At 23.9% G+C, this 21,818-nt stretch overlaps 2 protein-coding genes across 2 annotated transcripts; one reads left to right on the forward strand and one right to left on the reverse strand.

Annotated features, from left to right (window-relative positions):
- The first annotated feature begins 10,785 nt into the window (after window positions 1–10,785).
- On the forward strand, window positions 10,786–12,294 carry LOC124929957 (D-galacturonate reductase-like). Its single transcript, XM_047470334.1, has 4 exons — window positions 10,786–11,090; window positions 11,266–11,515; window positions 11,606–11,785; window positions 12,079–12,294. The coding sequence occupies exons 1-4, from the start codon at window positions 10,786–10,788 to the stop codon at window positions 12,292–12,294; spliced, it is 951 nt and encodes a 316-aa protein (XP_047326290.1).
- Window positions 12,295–17,687: 5,393 nt separating this feature from the next.
- LOC124929959 (protein ARABIDILLO 2-like) lies at window positions 17,688–20,012 on the reverse strand. The gene is made up of 5 exons (XM_047470335.1): window positions 18,801–20,012; window positions 18,176–18,307; window positions 17,947–18,062; window positions 17,750–17,837; window positions 17,688–17,693 (listed from the first exon to the last, which is right to left on the reverse strand). Exons 1-5 carry the CDS (start codon window positions 20,010–20,012, stop codon window positions 17,688–17,690), a joined length of 1,554 nt encoding a protein of 517 aa, XP_047326291.1.
- Window positions 20,013–21,818: the final 1,806 nt, after the last annotated feature.

Genomic DNA, 21,818 nt, shown 5'->3' on the forward strand with positions numbered 1-21,818 from the left:
CATAAATTATAAGAGCTAATCAGTCTTCTCAAACATCTAGAGGTTGGACGTGTTTGTATTTTTTTTTTCCATGTTTTTGTTGCTTATTTATTTTATTTTGTTTATTAATTATTATGATCATTTAAAAATATATTTTAAAAATGTCAAAATGTCTAACAAGCGAAAAGTATGGTCAAATATTGTGATTGAATTTAATTGTAACAATGCAAGGCCAACTTGTTGAATATAATAAATGAAAGGGATAATCAATATTTTTTTTCTTAAATTTTGCCTCATTTATGAAATTATTATTTAAATGCTTAGTATCTAATTTTGTTCTATATATTATTAAATAAACTTACAAATATTTTTCATTATAATATCACACATTCAATTATTTAAAACATGTGAAAAGACCATGTATATATATTTTCTTTTATGAAGAGTAAATTATATTTTCTAAAAAAAAGTTATATATGCAAAATTAATTCGTAAATAATACTAGTTATATCGAATTTCGAATTTGTAAAATCTAAAATTACAATAGAGATGATTGGAAAATTTGACGAAATGACCTCCATAATAGTCTTATTTACAAAAATAATAAAGGGGAGTAAAGTTTGTAAAAGTAATTTTTTTCCATGGCAAAGACCAATATACCCTCTTGGCAAAAATAATTCATCTTATCTTCTCTCTCTTCATTCTACGAACAGACAAACCACCTTCCCTCCCTCAGCGCAACGAGGCTCCTGAAAATGAGCCGTCCAAGCAATCGCTGTCGAGACGCCTACGAAAAATAATTTATTTATTTTTTTCATCTTTCGCAGACAACAATTGTATTTTCGCAGACAAAAAGTAAATAAATTTTGTAGACGAAAATGCAATTGTCGCATGCGAAAAATGCATTTGTCGCCTGCGAAAAATGCATTTGTCGCATGCGCTTGCGCTAACAATCAATAAACACATTCGGCGGAATGCAATATGTTTTCAGTTATAACAATAATATGATCAATATAAACGACAATATGAACAATGTTTATCCATTGGCGGAATGCTACAGTCGTGGGGATAGCAAACGTCGGGGAGAGGGGAAGCAAACGTCTCGGCACCGTTTGCTTGGACGTATCGGCGTTGTCGGGGGATCGTTTGCTCGTTGCTTGAAGGTGGTTCGTTTGCTCGTTGCTTGAAGGCGGTTAATGGCCGTAGAGAATGAAGGAAGAGAAAGGGGAAATAAGAAATAAGAGAAGAGGGAAGGAAAATAATTTTAACAAGGGTATAATTGTCATTATACTAGGGGCAAAAGGTTATTTTTGCAATATTTACTCTCCCCTATTGTTTTTGAAAATAAGACTATTATGGAGGTCATTTCGTCAAATTTCCCAGATGATTTTACCCTCTTGCATCATTTTAAGGGTGAACTCTATGGACGATAGTTTGAGTTCTATAATGATGGGTGAGGAAGTAGAGCGAGGCAGACAACTAATTAAGCGGCGTCATAAAATGTGAGTTGGTAAGCAGCACCGAAAAATGTTTTTGTCAAATGATCATTGATCATCTACATATATGATCAAAATAATAAGAATTCATAAAAAAAAAATACCTATAAAAAGGTTCTCCAAATTAAAGATCAGTTCAAATAACTCATTATTGAACAAACGAGAAATAATTCTAAATCTGACAACTTAATATATTTGCTGCTAAGAAGAGGATGAACACATAACCGAGAAAAGATCACTAGAACTATCGATAAAATTGAGCAATAAACAACGACAAATTCAATTTAACGAAACATAATGTCAAATCAAACAAAATATAATATTTAAAACGAGACATCATTTTATACTTAAAAAAAAAAAGTTATCAGTAAAAAAAAATCACTTTTCTCAAAACATTTTTTTTAGAAAAGGAATTATTATTTTTATATATAATTAAATATCATGTACTAACATTTTAAAATTATTAATTATTTATATATATATATATAAATTGATAAAAATATAATAATTATTGGTAAATTATACATATTCTAACATCAAACCAAAATATTATTTTAATTTATAATGTTATATATATAATTTAAATTAATTAACATATTAAATCTTATTTATTAATTTTGTTTTGTTTTATGTATTCTTTGAATTATAAAAAGATAGAAGTGTTATAATTAATGAAACTAAATATTACAAATAAAATTATTAATTATTATATTTTTTTATTAATATTAATATTTTAATATTTAATATTAAAAAGTTGAAAAACAAAATAATAAAAGACATTTAAATTAATATATATATATATATATATATATATATATATATATATATATATATATATATATATATATATATATATATATATTAACTAACCTTTAATTTTGTAAGTTAGTAAGATATTTTATACTTATTTAATAGTACAAAGATCAAAATCATACCTTATATTATGGGTTTGAACAAAAAAATATTTAAAAATTATTTTTATTTTAAATATCTTATTTAGATATTAATTTAGATGAAATAATATTAAATTACACTTTAATTATATATATATTAACCAATTTAATAATATTTATTCGTTTAACTAAACTTAAATTCAAATTTATTTATTTTATTTTATTTTTTAACCGGCACCATATAAAACAATATAAGAATTTGTGTAAAATTTAATTATTTTAATGTATCACGATTTTAAGGTCAATGGTTTTTAAATAATATTAATTAAATGATCTAAAATTAATGATATCCAAGACTTCTTTGGTGGGAATAAATTAAATATTAAAAATATATGTAAAAAAGTAAGTTGATTTTGACTTATAATTAAGGGCTTGTTATTTACTCATTTTATAATTTTATTCAAAATTTCAATTATGTATTTTTTTTTATCAATCAAAGCATTATATAAATGGTTGGAACAAATTTAAGCCGTAAAATATTAATTATCACTCAAATTTATATAAGTCTTTAATTAATAAGTTGGATCAAATGAGAAGGTATTGAATAGGAAATTTGAAAGAGAAAACTACCTGACTTTGAAAAAATAACAAGTTTTTTTTTATTTTTTTTTATCCATTATCATTTTTTCTATCAACGTGTGGTGACACGATCATTCTCTCTATCAAATTCTCTCTTTTTATCACTCCTTATAAAATATACATCTTAGTTTAATATAATGAATTAAAAAGAATCTCGAGAAACATTTTATTATTAAAAATCGATTATTAAAAAACCTTGAGAAACATTTTTATTATTAAAAGTTGAATTAAAAAACGTGCTAATGTACCTAACATGATTTAATGTTGTCAATGGTTATTAAAAAATATTAACCAAACGATCTATAAGTAATGAATCAGACAAAGGATTTTGGTGAGAATAAATAAGTATTAAAAATATAAAGTCCTAATAAGGGGAATAAAAATATGAAGAAAACAAATGTCATGTTTGGGACAATTTGACCGTGAGAGGTGGTTATTAAAAAAAACTTATAAATATAATTATTCAACTTAAATCTTATTTTTTATAAATTGTAATTACAAATAAAATTATTTAACTCAAACTTTCATTTTTATGAATATATATTGGATTATTTAAATAGAACTTAATTTTAGTTAATAATAGCATGCTCTTTGGAAGCGAATATTATTTTCGGAATCTCATACAGGCATGTTCGGGAACTTATAAGGGCATGTTCGAGAACTCATAAAGACATGTTCATGACTTTTTTTATGTTAAAAAAATGTCAAGCTTTTTAGGTCTGCATTTCATTAAAAAGTCATGTTCGGTAACTCATAAGGCCAAGGCCATGTTTAGGTTTTTTTATGTCTGCAATCAATAAACACATTCGGCGGAATGCAATATGTTTTCAGCTATAACAATAATATGATCAATATAAACAATATGAACAATGTTTATCCATTGGCGGAATGCTACAGTCGTGGGGGGTAGCAAACGTCGGGGAGAGGGGAAGCAAACGTCTCGGTGCCGTTTACTTTGGACGTATCGGCGTTGTCGGGGGATTGTTTGCTCGTTGCTTGAAGGTGGTTCGTTTGCTCGTTGCTTGAAGGTAGTTAATGGCCGTAGAGAATGAAGCAAGAGAAAGGGGAAATAAGAGAAGAGGTAAGGAAAATAATTTTAACAAGGGTATAATTGTCATTATACTAGGGGCAAAAGGTTATTTTTGCAATCTTTACTCTCCCCTATTGTTTTTTAAAATAAGACTATTATGGAGGTCATTTCGTCAAATTTCCCAGATGATTTGACCCTCTTGCATCATTTTAAAGGTGAACTCTATGGACGATAGTTTGAGTTCTATAATGATGAGTGAGGAAGTAGAGCGAGGCAGACAACTAATTAAGCGGCGTCATAAAATGTGAGTTGGTAAGCAGCCCTGAAAATTTAAAACAAAATACCTCTAAAATGTTCTCCAAATTAAAGATCAGTTCAAATAACTCATTATTGAACAAACGAGAAATAACTCCAAATCTGACAACTTAATATATTTGTTGCTAAGAAGAGGATGAACACATAACCGAGAAAAGATTACTAGAACTATCGATAAAATTGAGCAACAAACAACGACAAATTTAATCTAACGAAACATAATGTCAAATCAAACCAAATATAATATTTAAAACAATTCTGTACTTAAAAAAAAGTTATTAGTCAAAAGAAAAAAAAATCACTTTTCTCAAAACATTTTTTTTTTAGAAAAGGAATGATTTTTTTTATATATAATTAAATATCATGTACTAATATTTTAAAATTATTAATTATTTATATATATATATAAATAAATTGATAAAAATCTAATAATTATTGGTAAATAATACATATGCTAACATCAAACCAAAATATTATTTTAATTTATAATGTTATATATATAATTTAAATTAATTAACATATTAAATCTTATTTATTAATTTTGTTTTGTTTTATGTATTCTTTGTATTATAAAAAGATAGAAGTGATATAATTAATGAAACTAAATATTACAAATGAAATTATTAATTATTATATTTTTTTATTAATATTAATATTTTAATATTTAATATTAAAAAGTTGAAAAACAAAATAATAAAAGACATTTAAATTAATATATATATATATATATATATATATAAACTAACCTTAAATTTTGTAAGTTAGTAAGATATTTTATACTTATTTAATAGTACAAAGATCAAAATCATACCCTATATTGCTATATTATGGGTTTGAATAAAAAAAAAAAATTAAAATAATTTTTATTTTAAATATCTTATTTAGATATTAATTTAGATGAAATAATGTTAAATTACACTTTAATTATATATATATTAATAAATTTAATAATATTTATTCGTTTAACTAAGCTTAATTTCCAATTTATTTATTTATTTATTTTTTTTAACCGGCACAATATAAAACAATATAAGAATTTGTGTAAAATTTAATTATTTTAATATATCACGATTTAAGGTCAATGGTTTTTAAATAATATTAATTAAATGATCTAAAATTAATGATATCCAAGACTTCTTTGGTGGGAATAAATTAAGTATTAAAAATATATGTAAAAAAAGTAAGTTGATTTTGATTTATAATTAAGGGCTTGTTATTTACTCATTTTATAATTTTATTCAAAATTTTAATTATGTATTTTTTTTTTTTTATCAATCAGAGCATTATATAAATGTTTGGTACAAATTTAAGCTGTAAAATATTAATTATCACTCAAATTTATATAAGTCATAAATTGATAAGTTGGATTAAATAAATCTTTAAATACAATAAAATATGAGAAAGGTATTGAATAGGAAATTTGAAAGAGAAAACTACCTGACGTTGAAAAAATAACAAGTTTTTTCTTTATTTTTTTCTTTTTATACATTATCATTTTCTCCATCAATGTGTGGTGACACGATAATTCTCTCTATCAAATTCTCTCTTTTTATCACTCCTTATAAAATATACATCTTAGTTTAATATAATGAATGAAAAGAATCTCGAGAAACATTTTATTATTAAAAATCAATTATTAAAAAACCTTGAGAAACATTTTTATTATTAAAAGTTGAATTAAAAAACGTGCTAACGTACCTAACATGATTTAATATTGTCAATGGTTATTAAAAAATATTAACCAAACGATCTATAAGTAATGAATCAAACAAAGGATTTTGGTGAGAATAAATAAGTATTAAAAATATGAAGTCCTAATAAGGGGAATAAAAATATGAAGAAAACAAATGTCATGTTTGGGACAATTTAAGACTGTGAGAGGTGGTTATTAAAAAAAAATATATAAATATAATTATTCAACTTAAATCTTATTTTTTATAAATTATAATTACAAATAAAATTATTTAACTCAAACTTTCATTTTTATGAATATATATTGGATTATTTAAATAGAACTTAATTTTAGTTAATAATAGCATGCTCTTTGGAAGCGAATATTATTTTCGGAATCTCATACAGGCATGTTCGGGAACTTATAAGGGCATGTTCGAGAACTCATAAAGACATGTATGTTCATGACTTTTTTTATGTTAAAAAAATGTCAAGTTTTTTAGGTCTGCATTTCATTAAAAAGTCATGTTCGGTAACTCATAAGGCCATATTTAGGTTTTTTTATGTCTGCAATCAATAAACACATTCGGCGGAATGCAATATGTTTTCAGCTATAACAATAATATGATCAATATAAACAATATGAACAATGTTTATCCATTGGCGGAATGCTACAGTCGTGGGGAATAGCAAACGTCGGGGAGAGGGGAAGCAAACGTCTCGGCGCCGTTTGCTTGGACGTATCGGCGTTGTCGGGGGATTGTTTGCTCGTTGCTTGAAGGTGGTTCGTTTGCTCGTTGCTTGAAGGTGGTTAATGGCCGTAGAGAATGAAGTAAGAGAAAGGGGAAATAAGAGAAAGATAAGGAAAATAATTTTAACAAGGGTATAATTGTCATTATACTAGGGGCAAAAGGTTATTTTTGCAATCTTTACTCTCCCCTATTGTTTTTGAAAATAAGACTATTATGGAGGTCATTTCGTCAAATTTCCCAGATGATTTGACCCTCTTGCATCATTTTAAGGGTGAACTCTATGCACGATAGTTTGAGTTCTATAATGATGAGTGAGGAAGTAGAGCGAGGCAGACAACTAATTAAGCGGCGTCATAAAATGTGAGTTGGTAAGCAGCACCGGAAAATGTTTTGTCAAGTGATCATTGATCAAGTTTTTTTTACCATGTCCCGGCCTCTCGGTTGGTTTCAGAATGCCTATACATGTCATCACATAAACGGATCAAAATAATAAGAATTTAAAAAAAAAATACCTATAAAAGGTTTTCAAATAACTCATTATTGAACAAACGAGAAATAACTCTAAATCTGACAACTTAATATATTTGCTGCTAAGAAGAGGATGAACACATAACCGAGAAAAGATCACTAGAACTATCGATAAAATTGAGCAACAAACAACGACAAATTCAAGTTAACGAAACATAATGTCAAATCAAACAAAATATAATATTTAAAACGAGACATCACTCTGCACTTAAAAAAAAATCACTTTTCTCAAAACATTTTTTTTAGAAAAGGAATGATTTTTTTTTATATATATAATTAAATATCATGTACTAATATTTTAAAATTATTAATTATTTATATATATATATATATATAAATAAATTGATAAAAATATAATAATTATTGGTAAATTATACATATTCTAACATTAAACCAAAATATTATTTTAATTTATAATGTTATATATATAATTTAAATTAATTAACATATTAAATCTTATTTATTAATTTTGTTTTGTTTTATGTATTCTTTGTATTATAAAAAGATAGAAGTGATATAATTAATGAAACTAAATATTACAAATAAAATTATTAATTATTATATTTTTTATTAATATTAATATTTTAATATTTAATTTTAAAAAGTTGAAAAACAAAATAATAAAAGACATTTAAATTAATATATATATATATATATATATATATATATATATATATATATATTAACTAACCCTTAATTTTGTAAGTTAGTAAGATATTTTATACTTATTTAATAGTATAAAGATCAAAATCATACCCTATATTGCCATATTATGGGTTTGAAAAAAAATATTTTTATTTTAAATATCTTATTTAGGTATTAATTTAGATGAAATAATATTAAATTACACTTTAATTATATATATATTAACAAATTTAATAATATTTATTTGTTTAACTAAACTTAAATTCTAATTTTTTTTTTTTTTTTTTTAACCGGCACAATATAAAACAATATAAGAATTTGTGTAAAATTTAATTATTTTAATATATCACGATTTAAGGTCAATGGTTTTTAAATAATACTAATTAAATGATCTAAAATTAATGATATCCAAGACTTCTTTGGTGGGAAATTAAGTATTAAAAATATATGTAAAAAACGTAAGTTGATTTTGACTTATAATTAAGGGCTTGTTATTTACTCATTTTATAATTTTATTCAAAATTTCAATTATGTATTTTTTTTTTTATCAATCAGAGCATTATATAAATGGTTGGTACAAATTTAAGCCTTAAAATATTAATTATCACTCAAATTTATATAAGTCATTAATTAATAAGTTAGATCAAATAAATCTTTAGATACAATAAAATATGAGAAGGTATTGAGTAGGAAATTTAAAAGAGAAAACTCGTTGAAAAAATAACGAGTTATCTCTTTTCTTTTTTTCTTTATCCATTATCATTTTTTTAGTCAGATGTGTGGTGACACGATCATTCTCACTATCAAATTCTCTCTCTTTATCACTCCTTATAAAATATACATCTTAGTTTAATATAATGAATGAAAAGAATCTCGAGAAATATTTTATTATTAAAAATCGATTATTAAAAAACCTTAAGAAATATTTTTATTATTAAAAATCGAATTAAAAAACGTGCTAATGTACATAACATGATTTAATATTGTAAGTGGTTATTAAAAAATATTAACCAAACGATCTATAAGTAATGAATCCGACAAAGACTTTTGGTGAATAAATAAGTATTAAAAATATGAAGTCCTAATAAGGGGGAATAAAAATATGAAGAAAACAAATGTCATGTTTGGGACAATTTGACCGTGAGAGGTGGTTATTAAAAAAAAAAACTTATAAATATAATTATTCAACTTAAATCTTATTTTTTATAAATCATAATTACAAATAAAATTATTTAACTCAAACTTTCATTTTTATGAATATATATTGGATTATTTAAATAGAACTTAATTTTAGTTAATAATAACATGCTCTTTGGAAGCGAATATCATTTTCGGAATCTCATACAGCCATGTTCGGAAACTTATAAGGGCATGTTCGAGAACTTATAAAGACATGTTCATGACTTTTTTATGTTAAAAAAATGTTAAGATTTTAAGGTCTGCATTTCATTAAAAAGTTATGTTCGGTAACTCATAAAGCCATGTTTAAGCTTTTTTTTGTGTCTGCCATTTTAAATTAAATATCTTACATTAAAACTAGTTCACTTACTGAGTATTTGGAAGTTGTTTATTTTCATACGAACCACTAACTTATTAAGAGAAATATGCATTTCTTTCATCTAGAGCTAGTCGAATCATTGAACAAGTCTTTCTAAGGTCAAATCATTGTCTGCTTTATATTTTTTATTTTATCAATTACATTGACCTCAACCTGTAACTCTAGTTTTTGTTTTTGAATCTTCCCTTATTCGATAGGGAGACCCTGAAAGGCCTCCAACTAAACTAAACGTCTTCATTTACAAATTGTAGCTAGAAACCCTAGCAAGATTCGCAAAAAAAATATTAATTAATAGCAAGGTCGGTGGAAACCTTATATCTATTGGAGAAAGACATTTGATCAATTATTTGAGTAAGTTTGGTGGATATATAGAGAGGGTACAAATTATTTATTCAATTTAATTATGTACTAGTTGTTATTAAATAATAAGTTGTTAAGAGATTAATATAATAATTTTAGTTATAAGCTGTCAAGAATAAATGAAAAAATAAATATTTTTTTAAATATGAATTGATTTTAATAAATTAAATATATCTATATAAGATATTTGATTTATTTTTTTTTGTTGATAGTTATATACTTATATTATTGATAAAGTAATATATGAATAGTAAGTTATTTATTATTTCTAAATAACATTAAAAAATATTAATGATTAATATTTATAATTTTTATAGGCATAAATATATAAATATTAATATTAATAATATTATAAATAAATAAAATTTAAATAAGTTAAGATTAACAAACAAATAAACTAAATCAAACTAACTTAAAAAGGAGAGACGTTTTAAAAGATAGAGAGAAAATTAATTATATATATATATATATATATATATATATATATATATATATATATATATATATATATATATATATATATATATATATATATATATATATATATATATATATATATATATATATATATATATATATATATATATATATATATATATAACACCTTAAAATAATATAGTATATAAGGACTTAAATGTAAATATATATAGAAATTATGTCCGTAATTACTAGATAACTAATACTTTTGTAATTCATTCAAATCTACTTTTTAATATTTTTTTAATTAAGGTTGGGCAGCTCGATAAGTCATATGGTCACATTAACTAATTATTAGTTTTTTTTAAGTCTTTTCTAATCGGAATGAGATGTAACAAAATTCATATTAAAACAAATAATAATAACTACTTTTCTTTCACTGCTCTATATATACTTAGAATTGTCACAAGACCAATGCACACCAAAAGAGAGAAGAGAAAAGATGGCCATACAAGTGTGCTTAAACTCAGGTCAGAAGATGCCGGTGATAGGTATGGGAACATGCTCTTTCCCTCCGGCGGGAAAAGAGGCAACCGTCGCCGCAATTGTCGAGGCCATAAGAGCCGGTTATCGACACTTCGACACGGCTCATGCATATGGAACCGAGTCGTTCCTTGGGGAGGCCGTTGCCAAATCCATACAACTAGGCCTCATCCAATCCCGATCCCAACTTCACATCACCACCAAGTTATGGTGTAACTTTGCTACTCGAGACAAAGTTGTTCCCGCCCTAAAAAATAGCCTTATGTAAGTATTTATATAACACAATTTTTTTCATGCAACCAATTTTTTTTCATGCAACCAATTTTTTTTCATTTTGTAAATAATCTGAATTCATGACCTCAGAATAATAAAATTTAAGTGTAGGTGACACTATGTGATATTCCTATTGAAATAATTAATATTCAATATGTATTTTCAGGAAGCTTGAAATGGACTATGTTGATTTGTATTTAATACATTGGCCATTAGGACTGACCCGGGAAGCATTGGACCTTACCCCGCCTTTACCGAGAGAGATGATAGTGCCTTTGGACATGAAATCCGTGTGGGAGGCAATGGAGGAGACGGTTAAGCTAGGTCTTGCGAGGTCCATCGGGGTTAGCAATTTCTCCATAGACAAACTTCGCCAAATTTTAACGATTGCTAGCATTCCTCCCGCAGTCAATCAAGTATATATATATATATTACTATGTAACTTTTGAATATGAGATTTATTTTCTATATATGAATTAATTTGATAGTTTGAATTAATTTAATAGGTGGAGATGAATCCACTTTGGAGGCAAGAAAAGTTGAGGGAGTATTGCAATGAACAAGGCATTCACATAACAGCTTACTCTCCTTTGGGGGCCAACGGCACTATGTGGGGAGACAATAGAATCCTTGATTCTGACATCATTACTGACGTAGCCAAGGCGCGTGAGAAGACCCCAGCTCAGGTCAGAATCATAACGATTATCATTTTTTATATAACAGATTAACACGATAATAAATACACGACGAACTTAATTAATATTTGAATTGTTATCACCAAGAAACCTAGTAACAATTCAATGAAAACTCGAAGAACCTATCCAACAAAGTATCTTATTGAATGTGACACAAGTAGGCCCTTTTCAACCTAATCTTGGATCTTCATTTTGGATTTATAAGGCATCCCAAATCCATGTGATTTTGTTGATGGACAAACTCATTATTTTAAACTCTTTTTTTTTTGTTAATACTAAAATAGGTGGCGCTGAGATGGGTATATGAACATGGAGTGAGTTTTGTGTCGAAGAGTTTCAACGAGAAAAGAATGAGAGAAAATATGGAGATATTTGATTGGTCTTTAACCAAAGAAGAATTTGAGAAGATCAACACGATTTCTTATCAATGCAAAGGAGTCAAGCTTTCAGCTTTCTTTGGTGCCCATGATATTGTGCTCGAGATAGACGCTGAAATCTAAACTTAATCAAATATGATTCAAAATCAAATTATTTCTCGAACAATAATTTCTCATAATAAATATCAAATAATTAATATAATGAACATCTTAATGTGTTCATATATTTATTCAAACTTGTAATTTTCTTTTCATGGTTGCAATTAATAATAATTTTTAAACTTAATTTGTGTCAATTGTTTCTTGAATTTATGATTTATGCATTTCCTTCCTTTTGGTTGATCTAATACATGAATGTATATCTACCATTCACAATACTTTGTACATGTTAGATTCTTTTCAAAATAATGTTAAAACCAAATGCAAAATAATATAACCTTCAATTACACACAATAAGTTAAATTGGACACTAAAATTATTGCAACAATAATATTCATAATCAGTTAAGACTCATTTGTATAATTAATCTTAATTTATACAAATTAAAGGAAAAATAAAAGTAAAGATTTCCACTTGAGCCCATTATTTGATTTTATGGGCTCGTCCGTCCAGTAATTATATTTGGGCCTCCGTTCATCATATGTTGCGAAACCCTAGTTTCATCTCGCCTCTGCAAACACTATATATATTCTATCTCTCTCTTTCCGTCGTCAGATACACATGATTTTAGGGTTTAGATCTAGGTTTTTAAAGTATTTTAGGGTTTATATGCAAGTCAGCTTCTTGAGTGGATACAGAGAAATGAACTGTCCATTCAATTATCGATGAATTCAACTTGCGATATGAAATCACAATCCCAGTATCACTCGCCTGAATCTGATCTGCTGATTTTTCAGGCCCTTATTCTACTGGAACATCTCTCCTTACCTTACGTAATCTCTCTTATCTATCTCATTTCCTTTAACTATGCAAACGCACTCTGTCCTAAGACTGTTGATGTTTTGAGGCAATTTCTTCGTTTGCAACATTCATTTCTCACTTTTCATCCTACTCGCCCGATTGATCGGTTTCTGATCTCTTCGGGCACATGATGATTTGAGAACATACTTTGTTAGGAGACTAATTAGTTTAATTTTGTGCGATTTTCTTGAATCTTTCTTTTAATTAACACCTGTTTTCTCAAGAATTGATTATGAATTTGAATCTCGATTAGAAAAAGAGAAGAAACCCTAGTATCTGAATCCATTCAAAAAAAACTGTTTGAATGTATATATCAATTTCATGAGATTTTGTAAAAATGATTTTAACATTCAGTTTCTCTTTAATTTCTTGAAAAATACCATTAATTATTAAATAAATCTAAGTTAACTAATAATAAATATACGATTTTATATAAAATATCATATATATAATATTCTGTATATTAATATGAAATCTTGAAAATATCTAATATTATTAAAAATATATATAATTTAATTTAAAAGGTTTAAAGTAACATGTTATAATCAATTTATTATATAAATTTAAATAAATTATTTTAAAATAATAAATTAAATTATTATGATTATATTTATTAAAAAATTTGATATTTCGTTAATTTCTTATTATATTGTTTATATAATTATTATTTTTATTTAATTAAAAATTATTATAGTTTAATAAATATTAAAATACATTTATTTTAAATTTAAAAAACACATACAAAAATGTTTGATATTTTATTTATTCTTTGTTTAAAAAAGATAAATTAATAATGAGAGAATAATATATTCTATCCTTTCATTCTTATTTAATTATTTTTTCATTATGTAGTTCCCTCTTATAGGTAGATATCTCCAGTGTAAAATTATTCATTGGCCACATTATTTTTTTATTTGTTATTATATAATTTTTATTAGTTAGATTTTTGAATTGTTGATTTATTATTATATTGTACTTATATTAATATATATAATTTATTTTAAATGATATATTTAATATTTTTTTTTTAATTAAAATCATTTTAAAATTATTAGTTTTTTAAAATATATGTTTAAATATTTATTATTTTTGTTTTTTAAAAAAGATTACGTATTATTAGTTTAATATAATATAATTTTAAAATATTATAATTTTTAATTAGTTTAATTAATAAATATTTATATATGTATAAACTACCTTTTATAATTATATATTACTTTGATAAATTAATTTATTATTAAATTTTATTAATTTTAATATATATATATAAATATAATTTATAAACCATTTATTTTAAATTTTATATAAACTAACTTTTAATAATTATTATTATTTTGATCAATTAATTTATTATTAAATTTTATTAATATATATATATTTAATTTATAAACCATTTATTTTAAATTATATATAATTAGATATTTTGAATATAGGACAATAATATATATATATATATATGTAGTAATTTCTTTTTTTAATTAAAATTAATTTAATATAGAATATCATATAATTTTTTAATAATTAACTTTTTAATTAAATGTCTAATTTTTTAAATATTTTTCTTTAAAATATATAAACTAACCTTTTATTATTAAAACTATTTTAAAATATATAAATATATATAAATAGTAATTAAAAAATATAAATTTATTATGTTATTGTATCAGTTATTCTTTCATTTTTGTATAATAGATTTATTACTATATTTTATTTATATTAATATATATATATAATTATTTAAAATGATATATATAAGGTTTTTAATTTTGAATAATATAAAATATGAGTAGTTTACTAACGGAATTACCATTGTTAAGTTAAAGTAATATTTGCATTCGAATCAACATCTTTTTGTTACATAAATAAGAACTTCTTACAAATAATATATAGAGTAATGATAGGGGGAGCGAAATATTTGTAGCGAAAGTGCAGCACTGATGTATGTAGAACGCTGCATAGGCATGATGACTCAACATTTCAAATTTTTTATTTCTTTCCGTTTATTAATAATTACTATCTCTTCTCTTTATTAATCATTTATTTTTTATCTTTTCTTCGATCTTTATTAATAATTTATTTTTATAGTTAATTTGTAAATATATTTTTATATATTTTATTATTTAACTTATTTATAATTTATTAATAAAAAATATATATTATATTTGATAAATTAAGATAATAAAAAATTAAATATAAAAATTCTTAATTTTTTAAAATTAATTATTTCTCCTCTCCCTATATATAATTTATATATTTATTTGATTTTAAAATGAGTTATAATAGGGAAAATAAATAAATTAAATATATAATTTTTAAAATTATATATTTAATTTTTCCTTTTTTCTCTCTTTAATTATTTTTTTATATTTCATTTTCTTGTGAATTGTATTATAAACTTAAATAATTAACTCAAAATGTTATATATTCTCTTCTTATATTATCCTTATTGAGTTAACTCTTATCAAAAACATTTTTATTTACGATTATTATAGTTTGAGTTATATTTATTTTGAATATTAGTATAATTTGATTTGAGTTAGTTTATCTTGACAAATTTTTTTTTTATTATAACTTATTTTAAAAACTAATAAATAAATTATTAATATATATATATATATATATATATTAACCGAGAAGAGAAATAATTAATTAAATAATTAAGAATTTTTTATTCTCTTAAATATATATTTATCAAATATAATATATATTTGAATATATATATTTTGTTATTTTTTAAAAAATTAAGAATTTTTATATTTAATTTATATTCTCTTAAATATATATTCATCAAATATAATATAAATTTGAACATATATTTTTTGTTATTTTTTATTTAATTTATTATTGTCTCTATTATTATTTTAAATTTTATAAATAAGTTAAATAATAAAATATATAAACATATATTTATAAATTAACTATAAAAATAAATTATTAATAAAGATCGAAGAAAAGATAAAAAAATAAATGATTAATAAAGAGAAGATAGAGAAATTATTAATGAACGGAGAGAGAAATAAAAAATTTGAAATGTTGAGTCATCATGCATAGTCAGTCTTCCACATCAGTTCGCTGCACTTTCGTTAAAAATCTTTCGTTCCCCCTATCATTACTCTAATATATAATCTAACAATTAATTTTGATTTCATCACTTATGATTTAACTACAAAATATTATTAGAACAAGTTTAAATATTTTGAAGTAACTTATCCATAAATACTATCATGATAGAGTAACATACATAAATATTAAGTTACTGTTTATTTCAACTAAATTTATAGCACTTAATAGTTCTTCTACTTAAAAATAAATGTTTTGAAGAAAAAAAAATAGAAATTAATGATCTAATTGTTAATATATGGAATTTTGGTTGAGGAATATCAAATAACAACCATCAACATGAAGAAACAACTAAAAAAATGATGATAGCTCTTTATTTCATATTTATTTAAGTTTATATTAAATTATATATATGATTTTCTTCAACTTGACGATTGCATTTATTTTAAGTATGTAATATATTTTTTATAAATCAAAATTAATTTTATGTCCATTATAATTAATTTACATAACTCTCATTTTTCAAGGTCACTTAATTTTGATTGAAATTGTTAAATATTAATTTGTTCCATTTAAATTTGTTAAATGTCGCATTAATGATTTAACTCTAATGTTAGTATTACTGTTCTTCCGTATTCTTTTTTTCTTCTAAAATAATATGTATGGTCTATTCCTAGTATAATCACTTGCTTGTTTATTAAAGTACTCTATTTTTTTAGTTGAACTTTTAATATATTTGTCACAATTCATGTATAGTGAAATTTATAATAGATATTCACCTCATAATACAATTGGTCAGATATCATACTATTACATGTGAGTTATCTTCTTACATTTTTTATACTTATTTTTCATATTACTCGCTTAAAATTACGATTGAGTTTCGTGGTTGTTTTCGGAGAAGCATTTCAGGCAAACTTGAGCATATTGCAAGTATCACCTATTTAGTTTCGGTTTAAATTGTTTTTAAAATTTGTTGTAGGTCTCATCTCATATCACCTTTAAAATTTTAAGAGTTCCATATAAAATGGTTAGTAGGTATAACAAAATTAAAATTTGTTGTTTAGAAAAAGATTCTTTATTATATTATTTTTTTGTCATCTTAAGCATTATTTTATCTAAATTCATGTTCTCTATCACTAATAAGTGTGTATCAAAAATCATCAACTCAATAACTAAATCTAAATATTTTCCCTTACTTGTGAAATCATGAAACACAAATAAAGATAGAATGGTAGCATCCCTAAATGGGTCATTGTCCGCATAAATAAGTGTATTAACTAACTTCATAAAATAAAAATAAGAGAGGAAACCCGACACGAAAAAAGTTAACCTTGTAGCAATTTTGCAGAAGAGTTATTTTTCATGTTTTTCCATTCTTTCAATCTTCTCGAGTTCATATTCACCACTATTTTCTTTTTCATCTTTTCAATCTTTCCTTGAGTTCATGTCCAACAATTATTTTCATCTCACTATAAAGAACACAAAAATTATCATTAAACCTTAACAAAAATATCAACTAAAACAATAAAATAACTATCATGAAAAAATTACATACCAAATCTTCAATTAAATCATGCATTTTAATTGTTCCTAGAATGTTTTTGTCTGAAGACAAGTTCCAAAGTACATTTGCAGCTTCTTGTCTGTTTACTCCAAAAATAACATTCACAAATTCATAAGAATAGAAAGTTAACATAACTCTTTTAATTTTAGTTTAGGCAGTATTTGTTGTGTGTAATCGAATATCAGTACCTCGCATTATCAAGGGGCGAGAGGATGAGTTGTTCGAGTCTTTGTTCTAGTCCAACTTCTATATTTTCGCAATTGGAATACCCAATTCCCGCCAAATTAGCAAATGCAAGAACAGCCTAAAAAAAAAAAGTTATACTAAATATTAAACATCTATAATATTTATACCATTATGCATCAGTCTAGCAAAAAAAACTAATTTATTTTAATAATCTAACAATTAACCATCAACCTTATTCAACACTCCTTCAGACATGCACTCCTGAGTAAGGATTAAAAGTGCCTTTAAGCCACCATTTTTAATAATCTCAGTGCTTATTTTTTCATCAGATGCCATATTTGCTAATGTACCAGCAACATTTTTCTGTAGAGAAATTCTTATAAGAAAATAGTAAAGAATAAATTAGTAAAAATAAAATTTAGTGAGAATAGAGAAAATTATTTACCAACACCCTTTTACTAATTTGACTTGAAGTTGACCATTTGTAGAGAAGACTGATCAAAACATCTATACCACCACACTCACAAATAATGATCTAGAAAAATAAAACATATATTATAAAATTTTAACTAGTCAAAATAATTTAATTAAAAAAATTGTATGTTACCTTATTTGCATCAATTACTGACAAACTATTGAGTGCTCTAGTAGTCTCTTCAACTATTATTTCATTCCTTGAATTAACCATATTAAAACAAACTTGTATACCTCTTTCTTTTCCAATTACACTTGAAATTGTGTAATCCCAACACAAAATAAATATTACCTGTAATTATAATATTTGAAAACGTAATTAGCAAAATCTTTCAACAAAAAAAAAAAAAAAGTATGTTCGAAACGAAATTAAATATCTTACCGTAGCCACATTTATTTGCACATTCTCGTTAGACGATTTTCCTAAATTTAAAATGAATTGTATTCCACCACCGGCTACAATTGCATTTGCTCGATCGATGTATAATATTTCATCTTCTTCGTCAATAATCAAGAAATTTGCAATTGCTCTAATTGCTATCTCTTGGACATCGTCTTGTGAACTTTTTAATAAATCGGTCACTAAATGTGCTCCTTGGTTGTCCCAAAAATCTCCAACATCATAAGGTTTTGATTGAATTAGTTTAATAATTGAATGCGATAAGACTTGTTCAATCCAAGCCATAACATTATCTGCATGGTTAAGAGCTAGAGACGATAACGATATAGGTATGCGAGTTAGCATTGATATCAACTCTATACCCATGACATTGGTAGGGTTAAAATTGGTATCATTTTCAAGAGCTTCACATTTTATAGCACACAAAACTTTTAAGGTATGGGAACACGAGAGTAACTTAGAAATACCACTTGACTTAATTTTTGTTCTAGAAACATCCAAAGCTATCAAGTTTGGAAACTTAATCAATTGCTCAATAAATTCATCTGACTCTAGTTTATCTGATCCAGCTAAATTGAGAAATCGAAGCGAAACTATATTCGTCAGCGCTTCAAAATCTACCCCCGAACAATCCATGAAGGCGACATCTATCAAACGTTGACAATTGCTAGCTAGAGTATGAATGGCTTCTGACCTAATGTAATTAACTCTACGAAGCCAAAGTTTCTTAAGATTGGGACAACATAAACCAATTGCTTTGATTCCACAAGTATTAATACTTGTACCTCTGAGTTGGATGGTTTCAAGCATCTCATGTTTAGCTACAATTATTGATAAAGTAACATCCATGTCAAGATAAATATTAAAGTTACCATTGATCTCAACTAAATTATTGGCTTTGAGACTAATTATAGCCTCCTCGGATTCAAGACCTTTGAAACAGAGCTTTTGAAGAGAGCCACACCGATTCGAAAGCGAATTAGCCGTTGAGATATCAAATTCGTGTGATCTAAGATCGAGCGATTGCCATAAACATGGAGAAGCGCCTAAAGACCGCCATCTTCGACAAACAGATGACAAACTAGCTCGGTCGCGATAAGTCAGCATAGAAAACAAATTGATAATTGTATTATTTGGTAACTCACTCCAATCTGGTGATGAACTAAAGTTTTCATCTCCCAAAATCAAATCCATATCTCTATACAGTTGTTCTTCTTGCGGAGGGTGATCAATATATATATATATATATAGAATGATTAATGGATTTTGTCCTATTATTTTGTATAATTTTGAAGATTTCAAAATATTAGGTATTAAATTTTTTAATTATTTTTTTAAATATATACAATTAACTCATTCCATTAATACAAACATATCACATATTTTTTTAAAGTATATTTAAAGTTTTGTGTCACTTAAAATAATATATTTGACTTCTTTTAATAAATTAAATATATATATATGTATATAAATATTTAAACGCACTCTCTATAGATCACTAAATTTATCATATTTAGGCATTCATTATATATATCAAATATTATATATTATTTTTTTCTCATTATATATAGATATATATATTATATTTTTTCAATTTTATTTTTATATTTATATCTATAATATTATTAAAAATATTTTCTATCTCATTTATTTTTTAAATATAATATAATATATATATATACCTTTCGTAATTATATATTTATCCCTCTATATACAATAAATATATATCTTTTTTTATTAATTTATTTTTATTATATCAATATATTTCATATTTTTTTTTTAAATAAATAACTTCTTTCTCTTCATTAAAAATCATATTATATTATATTCTCATTAATATTTTATATATTTATATATAATATATTGAATTTATAAATGGTCTCCTCTTCTTTCTATTCTCAATAATATATATATATATATATATATATATATAAAAAGAGGAGTGATAAAGAGATGAAATTTGGTGAGAGAATGACTTGCATCACCTTTATTTGGTTGGAAAATGTAAAAGTGGGAGGAAATAGAGAAATTATTTGATTTTTTCAACAAATAAGATTATGCTAAGTCATTCCCTCACCTAATCCTTTCTCATATATAAATTCTGTTTTTATTAATTTATTTTTATATTTATATCTTATTTTTCCTTATTAATATATATATATATATATATATATATATATATATATATATATATATTCACTTCACTTTTACTCCTTGAAAAAAATATATTAACTTTTTTTATAAACATACACAAACACATAAAAAAAATTTAATTTATACTTATATAATTAACTAAAAAAAATCATTTAAGCATATATATTTCACATGGCCTCTACCATAAACAAAGTTAATTTTTACTTTTTAATTTATATATTTATTAATTGAATATTAATAGTTTTTTTCTTTCCTTTTTATTATTATTTAATCAACTCTCTTCTCTAATTTCTTTATATATATATATATATATATTTTTTTTTTCATTTACTATTTATATATATATATATATATATATATATATATATTTCTTTGTTCATTCATCGTTAATTATTTTAATTTTATATTTCTTCTTTTTTTTATTCCTTATTTCTTATTCCGATATCAATATTAATCATTAATTATTTTAAAATTGTTTAGTTTCAATGATTGTATATAACATTAACTCGTCTCTTCAACAATAAAAATCCTTCAATAAAAAAACTAATAATCAAGAATTGAATAATAATAAGAACTTATTCATCAAACATAAAAAAGTAATAATCAAAGATTAAAATATTAGATAAAGACAATATTTTTTATTACTATAAGTAATGAATCAAAAGTTAAATAAAAGACTATTAGTTTTATTTTTATTCATATTAAATTAAATAAGAAAGAAACATGTAACCCTGGAAAATCCCCTAATTCGTAGCTTAGCACGTGTCGGGTGACAAGTGACAATACAGGGATTTAGAGTGGCTTGAGGTTCGATGCGTTTCAACCTTAGTTTAAAAATTTTGACAG

Source organism: Impatiens glandulifera, chromosome 3 (genome assembly GCF_907164915.1).
Source record: "Impatiens glandulifera chromosome 3, dImpGla2.1, whole genome shotgun sequence".
Lineage (NCBI taxonomy): Eukaryota > Viridiplantae > Streptophyta > Magnoliopsida > Ericales > Balsaminaceae > Impatiens > Impatiens glandulifera.

What these genes read in the sequence shown, in the direction of transcription:
- LOC124929957 (XM_047470334.1), top strand. Translation starts at nt 10,786, where the DNA reads ATGGCCATACAAGTGTGCTTAAACTCAGGTCAGAAGATGCCGGTGATA. An exon ending in GCCCTAAAAAATAGCCTTAT is followed by an intron (nt 11,091 to 11,265) that starts GTAAGTATTTAT and finishes ATGTATTTTCAG; the next exon opens with GAAGCTTGAAATGGACTATG. An exon ending in GTGAGAAGACCCCAGCTCAG is followed by an intron (nt 11,786 to 12,078) that starts GTCAGAATCATA and finishes ATACTAAAATAG; the next exon opens with GTGGCGCTGAGATGGGTATA.
- LOC124929959 (XM_047470335.1), bottom strand. Translation starts at nt 20,012, where the DNA reads ATGGATTTGATTTTGGGAGATGAAAACTTTAGTTCATCACCAGATTGG. An exon ending in TGCAAATAAATGTGGCTACG is followed by an intron (nt 18,308 to 18,800) that starts GTAAGATATTTA and finishes ATTTCTCTACAG; the next exon opens with AAAAATGTTGCTGGTACATT. An exon ending in CTGAAGGAGTGTTGAATAAG is followed by an intron (nt 18,063 to 18,175) that starts GTTGATGGTTAA and finishes TTTTTTTTTTAG; the next exon opens with GCTGTTCTTGCATTTGCTAA.